This window comes from Fundulus heteroclitus, chromosome 12 (genome assembly GCF_011125445.2).
Source record: "Fundulus heteroclitus isolate FHET01 chromosome 12, MU-UCD_Fhet_4.1, whole genome shotgun sequence".
Classification (NCBI taxonomy): domain Eukaryota; kingdom Metazoa; phylum Chordata; class Actinopteri; order Cyprinodontiformes; family Fundulidae; genus Fundulus; species Fundulus heteroclitus.
The window spans coordinates 11,544,798-11,558,925 of NC_046372.1; the positions used below are offsets into that span (position 1 = coordinate 11,544,798).

At 36.1% G+C, this 14,128-nt stretch overlaps 2 protein-coding genes across 3 annotated transcripts; both read left to right on the plus strand.

The window, feature by feature from the left end:
* The first annotated feature begins 287 nt into the window (after positions 1–287).
* Positions 288–5,244, plus strand: LOC118565117 (lymphocyte antigen 6G-like). 2 transcript variants are annotated; one of them, XM_036144802.1, is made up of 3 exons: positions 288–381; positions 4,638–4,745; positions 4,864–5,244. In XM_036144802.1, exons 1-3 carry the CDS (start codon positions 336–338, stop codon positions 5,037–5,039), a joined length of 330 nt encoding a protein of 109 aa, XP_036000695.1. In that variant the 5' UTR covers positions 288–335; the 3' UTR covers positions 5,040–5,244. The 2 variants fall into 2 exon arrangements, 1 of the variants encoding a protein (XP_036000695.1); XR_004932203.1 differs by lacking the exon at positions 288–381 and adding an exon at positions 401–420.
* Positions 5,245–9,833: 4,589 nt separating this feature from the next.
* On the plus strand, positions 9,834–11,093 carry LOC118564795 (prostate stem cell antigen-like). Its single transcript, XM_036143926.1, has 3 exons — positions 9,834–9,933; positions 10,295–10,402; positions 10,547–11,093. Exons 1-3 carry the CDS (start codon positions 9,834–9,836, stop codon positions 10,723–10,725), a joined length of 387 nt encoding a protein of 128 aa, XP_035999819.1. The 3' UTR covers positions 10,726–11,093.
* Positions 11,094–14,128: the final 3,035 nt, after the last annotated feature.

Genomic DNA, 14,128 nt, shown 5'->3' on the forward strand with positions numbered 1-14,128 from the left:
ATAGATGTTATATGTAAACTTAAAAAAAAAACTTATTATATTGTACTATATGGAGTTAATTCTTACTCCTCCACAGTTTTTTACAGTTAATCTAAAGTAAACTTTAAATTATGTGCATGTTTTTTTTTTCTTTTCTGGAAATACGCCAAATAAAATGTGATGTAAAAGACGAATCTGTTTTTTGCACCATTTTACACTGCTGCTTTTCAGCGTATATGGGAGGAGACTTTGCTGAGAAATGCAGTATTTTCAGCTAGTGAAAGTATAAAGGGAGAAAAGAGGATGTCTTTGCATCAGTTCTTTTCTGACCGGGCTGACAGCAGCTAAAGTTGAAAATGAAGCTTTACGGAGCTCTGGTGATCTTGCTGACTGCATCTGTAGGTAAGCATTTCTGTTGCGTTACAAACTGTCGTTTGCAAAGTAAGAAATATTACATTTTTACATACATATATATTTTTTTACTAAAGCTTAATGTTTGTATTTTTATTTATATTTAATTTTTCACTTTGGCTGAATTGAACAGTTGTTTATAAATAAATATAAAATGTTTAACATAACAGCTTCTGGTTAGGAATGAAGATATTAAAAGAAGGGCATCATGATCTTGTGTAAATTTCCATTTTAGAAGTATAAAATATTAAGATGATAAATGCTTTGAAAATGGCTCACTATCTTTTGCACGGTCTCAAATGCCCTAGAGCCTTTCATATCAGTTAAAAATACATTAGCATAAATTCAGTTTGTTCATTGAACAATACAAATAATTTTTTTTAGCTTCCAAAAATCTCAGATTTTACAAAACTAGAAAAAAGTCAAATAAATGTCCCAAATATATGATTGATGAAAACATACAACCAAATTAATATATACTTGAAATTACAAGGGTAGGACATTTTTTGTCTTGTTTTGCGGTTATTGCAAACTCTCTGGGCCTAACAAAACTCCAGTGACTGCAGCTGGTCCAAAATCCTGCTGCTTTTCTTTCAACTGCTACCAGAAAACGAGTGCAAATTTATCCAGTTTTAATACCAACGAATTGGCTACTAGTTCACATTCTGATTGATTTTAAAATTATTACATTTGTTTTTAAATGTCTTCATGGCCTTGCTTTCCAGAATATGTCAGACCTGCGTCATATGCACGCTCCCTCTAGTTTACTCAGGTCTGCAGATCAGTTTTTATTAGTCATCCGAAAAACAAAGTGTTTTGAGAGTGTCAGCCTGCCCCAGGGTTAAAATAGCTCACCACCGTCAGGGTGTGAATGTGTGTGTGAATATGTGAATGACTAAAAAACTGTAGTGTGAAGCGCTTTGGAGGTCGTCAGACTAGTTAAAGTGCTATACAAGTACAAGCCATTTACCATTTACTTTCTGTGTTTAATGATCTCTTAAAACACAGTTTGAGATACTAGCTTTTGAAGTTTTTATTATTTGTTTTTGTGGATCTGCATTTTATTTCACAGTTTGTTGGCTTTAACTATTTATTCTGTTTTGAATTACTAGTTTTTTAAATTGTATAAACAGTGTTGAAATGAGATTATTATTAGCTTTTAAAAAGGGGGGAATATGGTTGTTTTGCAAACAGAGGTTCTTCAGAAATAGCTCAACAACTTAACACAATCTTTTTCCTGACTTAAACAAGAAAATATTGTAGTTGATTATAAAAGAGCTTTATCAAGCCTATATGGTCTGACATTTCCCCCTCAGCTGCAACACTTGAAGCACATGGGTTCATGCAGCACCTTTACCCATGATCCAGCTGCTGATTTATCCCTCTTTTCAGATATATATATATATATATATATATATATATATATATATATATATATATATATATATATATATATATATATATATATATAAAATTAAACATACTTAAGCATACTTTATGGAAAAGCATATGCTGGTAATAACTTCAAGACAGAGACCATTAACTAAGAAAACTAAAACCTCTCTCGGGAATAAATAACTAGCTATACTAAAAGCCACACATATAAAAATGTAACCTCACTGACACGCTGTGTTCCACATTGATGGACGGCTTCCAAATATATTAAAAGGAATAAAACAAAATGATGTTATTGTCATATTGTTCTTTTAACCTGAGTTTGATCGGAAATGCAGAAAACTAAAAGATTACAAGATTCGTTGAGGAAAATTAAATATGAGGTAGTTGAATGTTGAATCAACCACTTTTGAGGTAGTGGTAAAGCTTGCATGTTTCCTTTGCATGTGAGGTGTGCAGATGTTCTTTCTCTTCTAACAACTGCCGGCAGGCATTTCCTGTTTTGCTTTCTGCCTTAAGGCTGGTTCACATAGCAGAATTTTAAAATAGACGGCCGATTTTCAAAGCCTGATTGGCTACACACCATATTCAACAGGCTGCGTGCTCGTTTGTCCTTGGATGACACCATATATGGTAGGATATCAGAGCAAGACAATCCAGTATGTTGAATATGTAACAAACGAAACTGAACAGATGGATTCAGTATTCAGGCCAACAAGCAGAATGTAGGTGTTAAAGACGTTTTATTGCTCTCAGACTGGCAAGACAGGGACAGGCAGGCTCAATGGTCAAAAAGCAGTCCAAAAAGCAGTATACAAAAAGCAGTCCAAAAAAAGGCAGAAGTACAGACAGGGATAAAGCAAGCTTGGATATTCCTTTGGCAGATTCGGGTCGGCAAAACGGTCAATCAGTCAGACAGGGCAGGAAAAACAGGGTCAGGGGTCAGGCTGGCTCAGAATCAAGAGGCAATCGGGTATGCATCGACAGGTCAAAAAAAGAACACTGGAACAAAACTCACCATGGGCTGGTAAATGATCTGGCGGAGAAATGAAGAGCGAGGCAGAACTATATAGTGGAGTGCACAGGTGAAACGGAGTGAAACTAATTACAAGAAGGCAGGTGGAACTAATCAGGGCAAGGGAGCTGACAGATTGCTGAGGGGAGACCAAACACAGCTGATAAAGTGACAGGTGGAAAACAGGTAACCTAAACAGAACAACACGTCTAAATCAAAGCCAAACAAGAAAGAACCCAAAAGCAGAAACTTAACTAATAAATCTGATAACATAAAACAAGACAAAACCCAAATCGTGACAGAATATCCTGAATTTGAGGTTGGAGTGGTCCCGATGTTCCACTAAGCGTTCCCGATTACTCTTAACACACCACACACAGCAGGATATTCTTTTGGGATTATTTTACCTGCTGATAATTGCCGCCTCTAGGGAGAGGGAGATCAGGGCGAACATCAGGCCTAAAAATCCTGTTGTGTGAACCAGCCTTTATGTGCTCCTAAATTCTTTTTATTCCACCTTTGGTGAAACAAAGAACAGAGAAATAATGATTTACATCTTTAATGGTTTGCATTTTTTGTAAATTGATGCATTTCTCTGAGGATTTTATATAGATTCATTATTTTATTTTTTCCATTATCTATTTAACCTTTAATTATACAGGTGTTCTCATTAATATGTAAGATTTAATTTTTAAGAGAGACCTGTTGATAGATTAAAGGTTTGGTGTGTATTAGAACTGTGGTTACATAAAGTCCAAGTTGTTTTCAGTTCACTGAAATTGGTTCAGTTCACAGAAATGCTTATAATCGACTATAATTTAGAAAAATCATGTAAAAAAAAAAAAAAAAAAAAAAAGAAGAGAATAAAGTCAAACCTGTCGTATTATTGCCATTTTTTACCACAGCAGGATGACCATATCATTACACTTCAAGAATTTTTATTGAATGTTACATGACCTAAACCTCACAAACAATCTATGTTAAGTCTTAAAAAGGAAGCATTCTTCATATTGTACCTGGGATATGACTGCCAGATTATGCTGGGATTGTTTATCAAGTTTTGCCATTCAAACAGTCAAATAAATAAATAAAAATAAAGTTAAAATCATTTGCTACATCATGACTGGATTTTTCATTCTGCCATTATTAATGTGTAAAAATGTTGTTGAATTGTTCATTTCTTCCTCAGATAGTTGAACTACTTCCTCATCCTGTTGACGTTTATGATTTGCTCTACTTCTGCATACCTTTTGTCTGCATTTGTGCACAACCCCCACAACCTTTTTTATGACAAGAAGGGGCTTTGTCAGTATTTCCAAATAAAAGTACAAGAGGTTCAAAGAAAAGCCCTTTGAAAACTGTGATTCACCACGCTGTACAGATCAAGTTCACCATGCAGCTTTATGAAGCTCTGGTCCTGTTTTTTTTTTTTTTTACCTTTCCAGTGTTAAGATTAGATTTGCTTTTTAGCAAATGCAGTTCTTATGTCACTGCGAATTTAAAATGGAAGTAAAGTAAATGTTTCTTTTTGAAGATTTTTTTTCCCAAGCATTTATTTCTCTATCTTGACCTAAAACAGTAGTTAATTATTTTTTGCTTAAATCTCAACATTCAAAATATTTATACATGAGATTAGGAGGGGGGAAAAAAAGATAAATCCTTGTACTATAATTGCATAATTACCTATACAGCTCTACATATTTTTCATTATATGGAAACTATCCTTTCCTTTCTGGCCATCAGTGTAAATATGAAATAAACAGTGAAAACAGAGGTGGTTTTTTTTTCGTTTTTTTTCTGCTCCTGTTTAATTTTTGCTCTTTTTCTTTTTACTTAGCGTGTGGACTGAAATGCTACTTATGTGCATTAGCTGATCCTAAGTCCTGCACAGGCACAGCGACTTGTCCTGCATCTTTTGACCGATGTTTCTCTCAACAGCCAGAAGGTGAGCTGGTGCTAGAACTGCTCACTCCCAAAAGGATTTGAATTTGTTGTATGAGCACTTTGTGACCACTACACAGTACATTTATCAACACTAATGTTTCCTTGTTCTGCCTTTTAAGGAACGAATTTGGTTACCAAGGGATGCATGCCCAGCCAATTATGCATTGCATCCATAACTTGCTGTGAAGGGGACCTGTGCAACAGTGGCGTACCAACTGCAGACGGTGCCGTACCAACTGGCCCCGGCGTCATCCTGCTGCTGCTGTCTTCAGCTCTTATCACTCTCTTTATTTAAGGCTCTGAAATGTTGCTCCTGTTTTGGTCTATAGTTTGATCTCTCAGCAGCTATGTTGAGGTGACACCAAAAAAATTTAGTCAGGGCAAACATGTTGCATCATGTAATAGAGGTATCTCCTGTAAACAAAAAAATAAATAAATAAATAAAAAATAAACAATAATTGCATGTAAGCCATGAATGAATAAATTACTCAATCTATTAATTGCTCTATTGTAATAATTCTTGTGCAGTGAATGAACCGGCCCTGTTTTAGTGATCTTTTCAATATCCAAACATTTTAATGATTTCCTAATCAACTAACATGTTTTATTTACGTTTTACAAGATTAAGAATGAAACATGAAGGATATCAAGCTGTTCCAGTAGGTGCAAATCTATGAAATAGTTTCTTCCAAATATTCTGGTCAAATGTCACATTTGACTAGAATAGAGAAGAGAAGGAACTTGTGCAGTTTTCCCAAACACCACTCTGAAAAGATTGTTCACAATGGCTAAAATAAGTAGATGTCATGTTAATATTTTACATCAGTAATTTATTTCTGTTGAGTGAGAGCAAGAAAATATAACATTTACATAATAATTTGGTTAAAACCCAGGTAATCTACACATGCAAAGACATCGCAACACTTTAGTCCCTGAATAAGGTTCTGTGTTGTTAAAATGATGCAGAGTGCAGAACAGATGGTTTGAAAGAGGGGTGAAAGAAGCCATCTTGGTCTAAAGAGAAAAGCCATCACTAAACAGGGGGGAGGATTGCGCTTCCAACTCCCCAGTGTTTACAGCTCCATCCTCAAAAACATTTCAGAGAGATTACATTGTCAGTCTCATCATGATTCAGGTGACCAAGTACTCCACTCACACCAAGCAATAGCTTCTAATGACCCAGGACAGTGGCAGGTGGGTGGGTCACTGATTTGCATCTGACTTAGAATGTGCCTTGGAGGATGAGCCTCCATGTCCTAAAAACAGCAGTGCACCAACTACAAGTTGCCCAAGTTCAAGATACCAGAACTGACAAATACACCCGGATAGGTGTCAAAACGTTTTCAGAAATAACTGAACAAAAGTCCAGTTGCCTCTGATTTAAGCCTGTTTGCTATTTTGTTTCTCATTTTACTTCCCTAATGTAAACTATTTAGAGCAAATCCATCACATGAAATGAGACTAGAAAACATACATGCAAAGCACTTTAAAACAAGAACATTTGGTGTGCTGACATAAATTCAGATACATGAAACATGGATCCTTGTATATTTTCTTTCTACATCCCAATAAAAGTGAAATTAAGTGCATACAATAGTGTATCAGACTACTTGACAGGGCTCATTTTAATTATGGAAATAGATGTAAATATGTTCTGCATGTGTGACGTTTAGTCTCTGGCACAACCAAACATCACCTGTGTACAAGCAAGAAGAAGAGATTGTTTGGGACACTCCTAAACAGATGGGTATAACATTACTGGCTCAAAAATCAGTTCAAGCTAAAGCCACCCAAAGACATAAATTAATTTGAACATGCACATCATCAAACTGACAGACCTTGGCGACCCAAAAAATGTAAAAAGGCCAGTCAACATCCCATCCTAGGAACGTCTATCTGAAATTTCCATGGTAACCGATTTTGTAGTCCAGTCTCTGTAATCTCTTAATCTCTAACAGATCCCCCTTGTTCTTTCTCCTCCTTTTTCAGTCATTCATCATAAATAAATCTCTCAATCAGACATATTCTCTGTCCTGGTTTGCTCCCACATATGGGTCGGGAAACCTCTAGAAGCATGACATGAAAGGAATTTAAATACTTCTCTTTCACCTGCTTATATAACTATATATTATTTATTTTGTCCTTTTTGGACATTAAATTGCCAAAACGTCTGATTTTATAGTATGTACATTTTTGAATTAAATCTTTCTTCTTTAATATATTTCATTTTTAGCTGGATCAAAGTCTGAATTTCCCTAATTGATAATTTCTATATATTATTTCTCAGTCACTGTATATATTTTAAACAATGAAGTTGTACTCTTTGCTCTAGTGATGTCATAATCTCTTTGTGGTTGAGGAATTAAAATAACAAGGCTCTATTTTTGTTATTTTTAGTAAATAAGATAACTATGCAAGTTATACAACTTTTACCCCTTTGTTCCCTGTCACTTTAAGGGATTCGATTTGACATATGTGGACTTTTCTATCCTGATACACAGGTCTGGACACAGTCATAAGGGGCTGTAAACTGCCTGCTATACCATGCATAAGATTATTGAATGTTACATGACCTAAACCTCATGTAAAATGTGTATAAGTCTTTAAAAACAAGCATGTGGGCGTGCTTCGTTGGTGCAGTGGTTGGCGCACATGACCGATGTCCTTGATGTGGCGGACCTAGGTTCAACTCCGACCTGTGGTCCTCTGCCGCATGTCTCTCCCCCTCTCTCATACCCCTGTTCCTGTCAGCCTACTGTACAAAAAAAAAAAAAAAAAACAAGCCACTACTGGTGTGAAAACCTAAAAAAATAAAAAAATAAAAAAATAAAGCATTCCTCATATTGTACCTGGGATATGACTGCCACATTATGATGGGATTGTTTGCCAAGTTTTGCCATTCAAACAGTCAAAGAAGTCAAAATAAATAAAGTTAAAATCTTCAGCTAAGCCATCTTAGTGAATTTTTCAGCCTAGCATTATTGAACATGTAAAAACGTTGAATTGTTAATTTCTTCCTCATCCACATCAGCTTCCTCAGATAGTTGAACTACCTCCTCAACCTTATTCTCAGAGCCTCATAGGTTTTTTAGATAACTTTAGTGACCAGTTTCAAGAAGACCAGAGAACAGCACCATGCCACATTTTTCAGGTATTCCTCTGTAAAATCATATTTATTTCATTTAACAAACCTATGCTCCACCATTGATCTAATACTAGTCAATCGACTAACATCTTTTAAATTTTGTTAGGTTTTTTTTTGTTAGTTTCTTTAAAAAAAGGCAACCTTAAGTCAAAATGTAACGAAAACCTTTTTAGAACTAAATAGAAGCAGAGATAGTATTTGTTTTTGTAGTAAATATTCCAAAATCAAATTTTCCCATAGTTTACATGACCCTAAACCCAAATGGACACTTTAAAAGTTTCAGTTGTTTATTACGTTATTAAATCTGGAAACAAGAAAGCATTACTGAAAGTACAAATGACTATGGATTATCCTGGGATGACCTGTGTTGCCAGGATTTGGATGTTTTGGAATAAATTATGTCTAACAATCACATTTGTGTGTTTCTTCAACAAATGCAAAAATGTGCAAATGTTTTCATTTGTTTAAATCCTTAAGCCAAAGCAAGAATATGTAAAAAAAAAAAAAAAAAAAAGAAAGAAAGAAAGAAAAGAAAAACAATCCTTAAAGGTATACTATGCAACCGGGGTTGATTTTCCAGCGAGGCTCCCCCAAGAGGGCGAAAGTAAAAGTGCACTGTCGTAAAGATGCTCAGCTGTTCTGGTTCCTCCGTCAAGCCAGGCGCGGTTGTTTTGAGCTTAGCAGACAGGCGAACGCAACGAAAAGTGGAAAAAACGGCAGTACAAACACAGACTAACACAGTGAAGGTATGAACATCAAGCTTCCCGCAGCGCTATCTTGGCGAGGCGGCCGGCCGGCCGGCCGCCGCCGCCGCCTCGCCAAGCCGCCTCGCCAAGCCGCGGCCGTGGCCGCCGCCTCGCCAGTTTTATTATTATTATTTATTTATTTATTTATTTATTTATTTATGTTGGCGAGACGCCACCGCCTCGCCAAGCCGCCGCCGCCTCGCCGCGGTAGCGTCTCGCCAACATTAAAAAAAAAAGAAAATAAATAATAATAATAATAATAATAAAACTCGATATGCTTGCATGTTTATTTGACGTTAACACGCGGTTCTTTGTTTTTGTTTTCGCCCGTGCATATAGTGAATGGCAGGGCAAAAACACGGAGTTCTCGTAAAGGGAGACTTCTGTGTGTGCGGGCCGTAAGCTCCTGCAATTGCAAGTGCGGTATTTCCCCCACAGACCCCCAGGGCGGCCGAGAAAACCTTTGTTCGACCTGAAATGACTCATTTAATCATCCAAAACGGTATGGAACACATTAATTAACTGAAAAATGTTGCATAGTATGCCTTTAAAGGAGCAAAGAGCAAGTTCCAGAGTTTTTGAGAAAGTTTACCCCTTCTGGCGACAAGTTGAAATTACACCAGTGTTGTGCATGTCCATGGGAGAAAACGTAAAGCATCTCCCATTGCGACTGCACTACTTTAGAGGCGTAATGTCTTCTGAGGTAGGAAAGTTATAAACACTGAAGTTATTTTAAAATGAACTGTTTGATATTTGAGTCAATAGTCAAATTATTGTTTTAGGGGAAAAACATGACTACCCTTTTAGTTGGTCAATAACTTAGATATTTCACTTGATAACTTTTATTATTATCATTTGCTTATTTCAATGTATATAATACAATATGTATTTTAAAAGCTGTACCAACATTTACTCTCATCTTATTCCGTCAACAATCAGACTCCAATTTGGCCCTTTTGGTCTCACTAAACAAAAGTTTTATTTTCTTAGTTTTCTGTGGAATCTGTGATGGGATTTGAGGTGCAGTTGACTGATCTTTTGTGATCCAAACCTAAAAAACAGTCTGCCATGTTCTCTTGCTAATGATTATTGTCTTTAGTCCATTTTGTGCTGCCTTTTCCAGCACATATGGGAGGGGACTTTGCTGAAAAATTCAAATGTTGAGGTGTTGAAAATGTTAGAAAAGGAGGAATAGAGGATGTCTCTGCTCCATTTGTTGTCTGACCGGGCTGAAAAAACGCAAATGTTCAAAATGAAGCTTTACGGACCTCTGATTTTCCTTCTTACTGTCTCTGCTGGTAGGAATTTCTTTCAGATAAGGGCAATGAACTACCATAGCTGAAGTAAATAAAATTCTGTGAATAATGTCTGTGTTTAGGATTTTCTTTCTACAAAAGCATTAATAGTTTTATGCTTCACTGTTGCTGGCTTTAACAGTTGTTAGAATTTAAAATGTTTTACAGGCTGCTTCCTGCATTAAAAGGCAGACTGTACTATCTTGTGGCCTCATGTTCTTACTGCATGTACATTGAAATTTTAGAAACGATGAGAAGTTTGAATATTAAATGTTTCAATACAATTTTAGTCCTTTGTGTGTGTATCTGTGTGTGTTGTTGTTTGTTTTATGTGGCTGCATTTAATTTTTGTTCCTTTTTTAAGCATATGGATTGAAATGTTACCAGTGCATCAATGCTAAACCGGAATCCTGTAAATCCATTGAATCCTGTACGAATGGTACCAACCAGTGCTACTCCATAAAAGTACCTGGTAAGTTCTCCATTTAGTGAGGAGCTCCGTTGCTCAGCACACAGATAAAAACATTTAAAGCAATTCTGTGTGTATAATTTATAGCAATACTGCTGTACATTTCATAACATTACCTTTCGATGGCTTTTCTGTCCTGATACACAGTTCTGGGCACTGTCACAAAGGGATGTAAACCGTCCGCTATACCATGCATAAGTCCTACTACTTGCTGTGAAGGGAACCTGTGCAATGGAGCCACACCAACAGCTCCCGGTGTCTACCTGCTGCTGATGTCTTCTGCTCTCTTCGTGCTCTCCATTTCAGGCCCTGGGTTGGTTCTGTAACACTTAATCGTGTAGATTAAATGTGTGTAACTGAAGACTAAACAAACTAATTTCAAGCATCAAGTCTCTGGTACATTTTGAAACTGTACAGACCCAAAAACAGACAAGCATTCAAGTGACCAAAAAATATATATTTCACATAAATTTGTTCGGAAAAATAGGGGTTACCTGTACTGATGCAAATGTTGAACACAACAGAGCCAAACTCATCCAATGCACTGTATTTATATAGCAGATTTAAGAAAACACAATACTGAGAAACTGAGGTGCATAGATTAACACTCACACACCCAATATATTAAGAATAGAAACATTATACAAACTTTTGTATTGCTGGTTAATTGTTAGAATTTGTGAATTGATTATTTTTGTCCTGAAATGTGATTTTTCTTGTTAATTATCTTATGTATGAATGGTTCTTAAAATATGCATTTACTGTGTCTTAGCTATGTATTCTATACATACAACATTATCAATACATGTGACTATAAGTAGACTATTTCTATAGAAAATGAAAAGCTCATTAAGGAATAAATGACAGCTACACTAGAAGTTACAAATAAAAGAAGCGTAACCTCACTAACACACCTTGCTTCACAGTAATGAAAGGAATCTAAACATATTAAAAGAAAGAAACAGTGATTGTGTCAATGGCTGATAGCACTTTTAGTCTGAGTTTGATCAGAAATGCAGAAAAATAAAGTTAAATTTTATCCGAAATTTAATTGAAAGTTATCCTGTATTTGACTGTGATTTACCACTGCATTTTTCTTATCCTGTACTGTAAATTCACTGCAAGGTATCCTGTAGAGTTACTGCAATCTTTCTGAGCTGTATGAAAAAACGAAATTTCGTTCTGTATGCACTCTGTGCTACAAAATGACAATAAAGAAAGTCTAAGTCTAAGTCTAAGTCTAAGTCTAAGAAAGATAAAATATTGCAAGATTTGTATCTATGATAACTAAGAAATGGGGTTGTTGAATGTTCTCTGAACAGCTTCATTCAGGTAGGGGAAAGTTTGCATGTTTCATTTGCATGTACAGTGTGCAATTGTTCTTTCAACCACAACCTATGCTGTTAGGCATTTCTCTTTCTATTGCCTCTCATGTGCACCAATTGTCTTTTTATTCTGTCTTCTGTAAAACAAAAAAACTCAAAAATGAGTTACAACATTTTTAATGGTGTACATTTTCTGTGATTTAACACCTTTTTTAATCTATGTCAAAGGTTTGCTGTGTATTAAATAAAGAAGAAAATATGGGCTTATGTAAAATGTTTTCAGTTCAATGAAATTGGCAGTTATTACAACAAAAACAAAAATGCTTAAAATGTATTTTCTATGTCTTAACAATGATGAAATCAGTGTTGTGTTATAATTGACATATTATTATCATGCCACAGTAGTATGATAAGATAACTTCAGAAATTTTTATTGAACGTTACACGACCTAAACCTCATGAATCGTTGTGTTGTGTGCTGAAGCTAGGAAACGTCTTAAACATGTAATACACCTGCTGATCTACAGTGCATGGCAAAAGCATTCATACCACTTGACAGGGGCGTGCATACATAGACACTAGGTGGTGCTAAAGCACTAGGAAGTTTGCCCTTTATCAACGAAAATGCCCTTTTGAAACTCGTTTTTTTTTTTTTTTTATTAATATTCAGAGGAGTCAAAAGTAGCCGGTCAACGTTTCCCTGATTATATAATGGAGCGATATTTGTGCCTTCCGGGTGAGCGCGGAGCAGACCCTGGACTGGAAGCCGTCTTTTTCTTTTTTTCCTTTTTTTTTTACCTCGGAGTGGCCATCCTCCTTTTAGTACTATCTTTGATGTGTCAATCATACAATTTAACCAATCAAATCAACGACTGAAGGCAACATGCTAGCCAATCACAGCTGGAGAGGGGCGGGACACTGAGTCATAGCCTTCTTCCGTCGCCGCTGCAGTTCGGCTGTGGTCACCGTTGGTGTCGGTAGAGCGGGATGGAAATTTGGTCTGATTACCAAACAATTGAAAGAAGTGACAACAAAGCAGAGAGCGAGCTGGAAGGAGCGCCATTAATTTCTGTTTGAAATGTCAGCGCTGAAGTCTAAACTGGAGTAAACATTCACGCTAGGAGGGTTAGCTAGGGGACAGCTAGCAGGTGAGCTAGGACAGCTAGCAGGGTTAGCTAGGGGACAGCTAGCAGCACAAGGAGCAGAACCAAGCACTAAAACTGCCAAACTGAAGAGACTTGAGTTCCTTGCAGGTAGAAGGGAACTCTGCTTTGTTCTGATCCTTGTTCTCATAGCTGCTGTAATTACAGAACCTGTTCTAGTCAGAATTGTTACTTCAGTCAGTGTTCAGCCTTACACCAGCGCTCATGTTTATTAGCGTGTAGCTTATGCTGGACTTTTAAGTTAAGACACAGTGCTACAGGTTACACTAAGTCACTGTTAGTTTCCAGTAACCCAAACCAGCATAAAACCTGCGCAACTTAAAAGAAAAAACAAGGCCAAATCTCAAACTCTCTCATGTTAAAAGCAAAGAACTATTAAACACATAACATGCCATTAGCACACAACTGAGCTGAAGCAAAGGAAAAAAAACTGTGCATATGGGCTCCAAACAAAATGTACAATCAGACAACCAAATAACACACAAGATCTCTAACAATCAGGATATTTCACCCAGAAAAAATAAATTATAAATAGCTTCCCAACATGAGTTGTAAATCTACCTTTAATATGAACTTAATTTCTCTCAGTATAGCTCAATTAAACATTTCTCTTACACGCAGTCATGAAATATTTTTAAGTTGATAAGTAGGACTCAACCCCTCTTGGGCGTTTACATTGACCAAACACTTGATTAACCATTATTCTTTTCTTGTTTTATTATAACAATCAACATTATTCATTATAACTAATTTTCATTGACTATGTCAGATCGACAGATTCAACATATTTAAAAAATAAATGACTATTTTGATATATTTTGTTAGTAATTCTTTCTAAAAGCCCAACAAATGTTATGAAAAGCTTCCGAAATTTTTTACAATCTGCCCATAAGTGTAATATTCTGGTTTCTGTTCGGGTTTTATTTTTGAGTCATTTTACTCTCCTGCTTTAGGTTCTCTGCTTGCTTTGAGTTTTTGTCCTGTCTGGGTTTTTATTTACTGTTAGGTTATCTGGTTTTGTCATCTGTTTTAGTCTAAGCTTTATTTTCTGTTTTAGGTTTTTTCTTTAGAGTGATTTTGTTTCTTTGTAAGTTGTGTGTGTAGTTTGTTTCTGTCCTCTTGTCTTGTCAGCTTTTTAGATTTGTCTGTTCTTGTTTTGAGCCTCAGCACTGATGTCTGGTCTAATTACCCACTCTACACACCTGCCTTACTCCACCCCTGTTGCAATCATCTCTGACCGG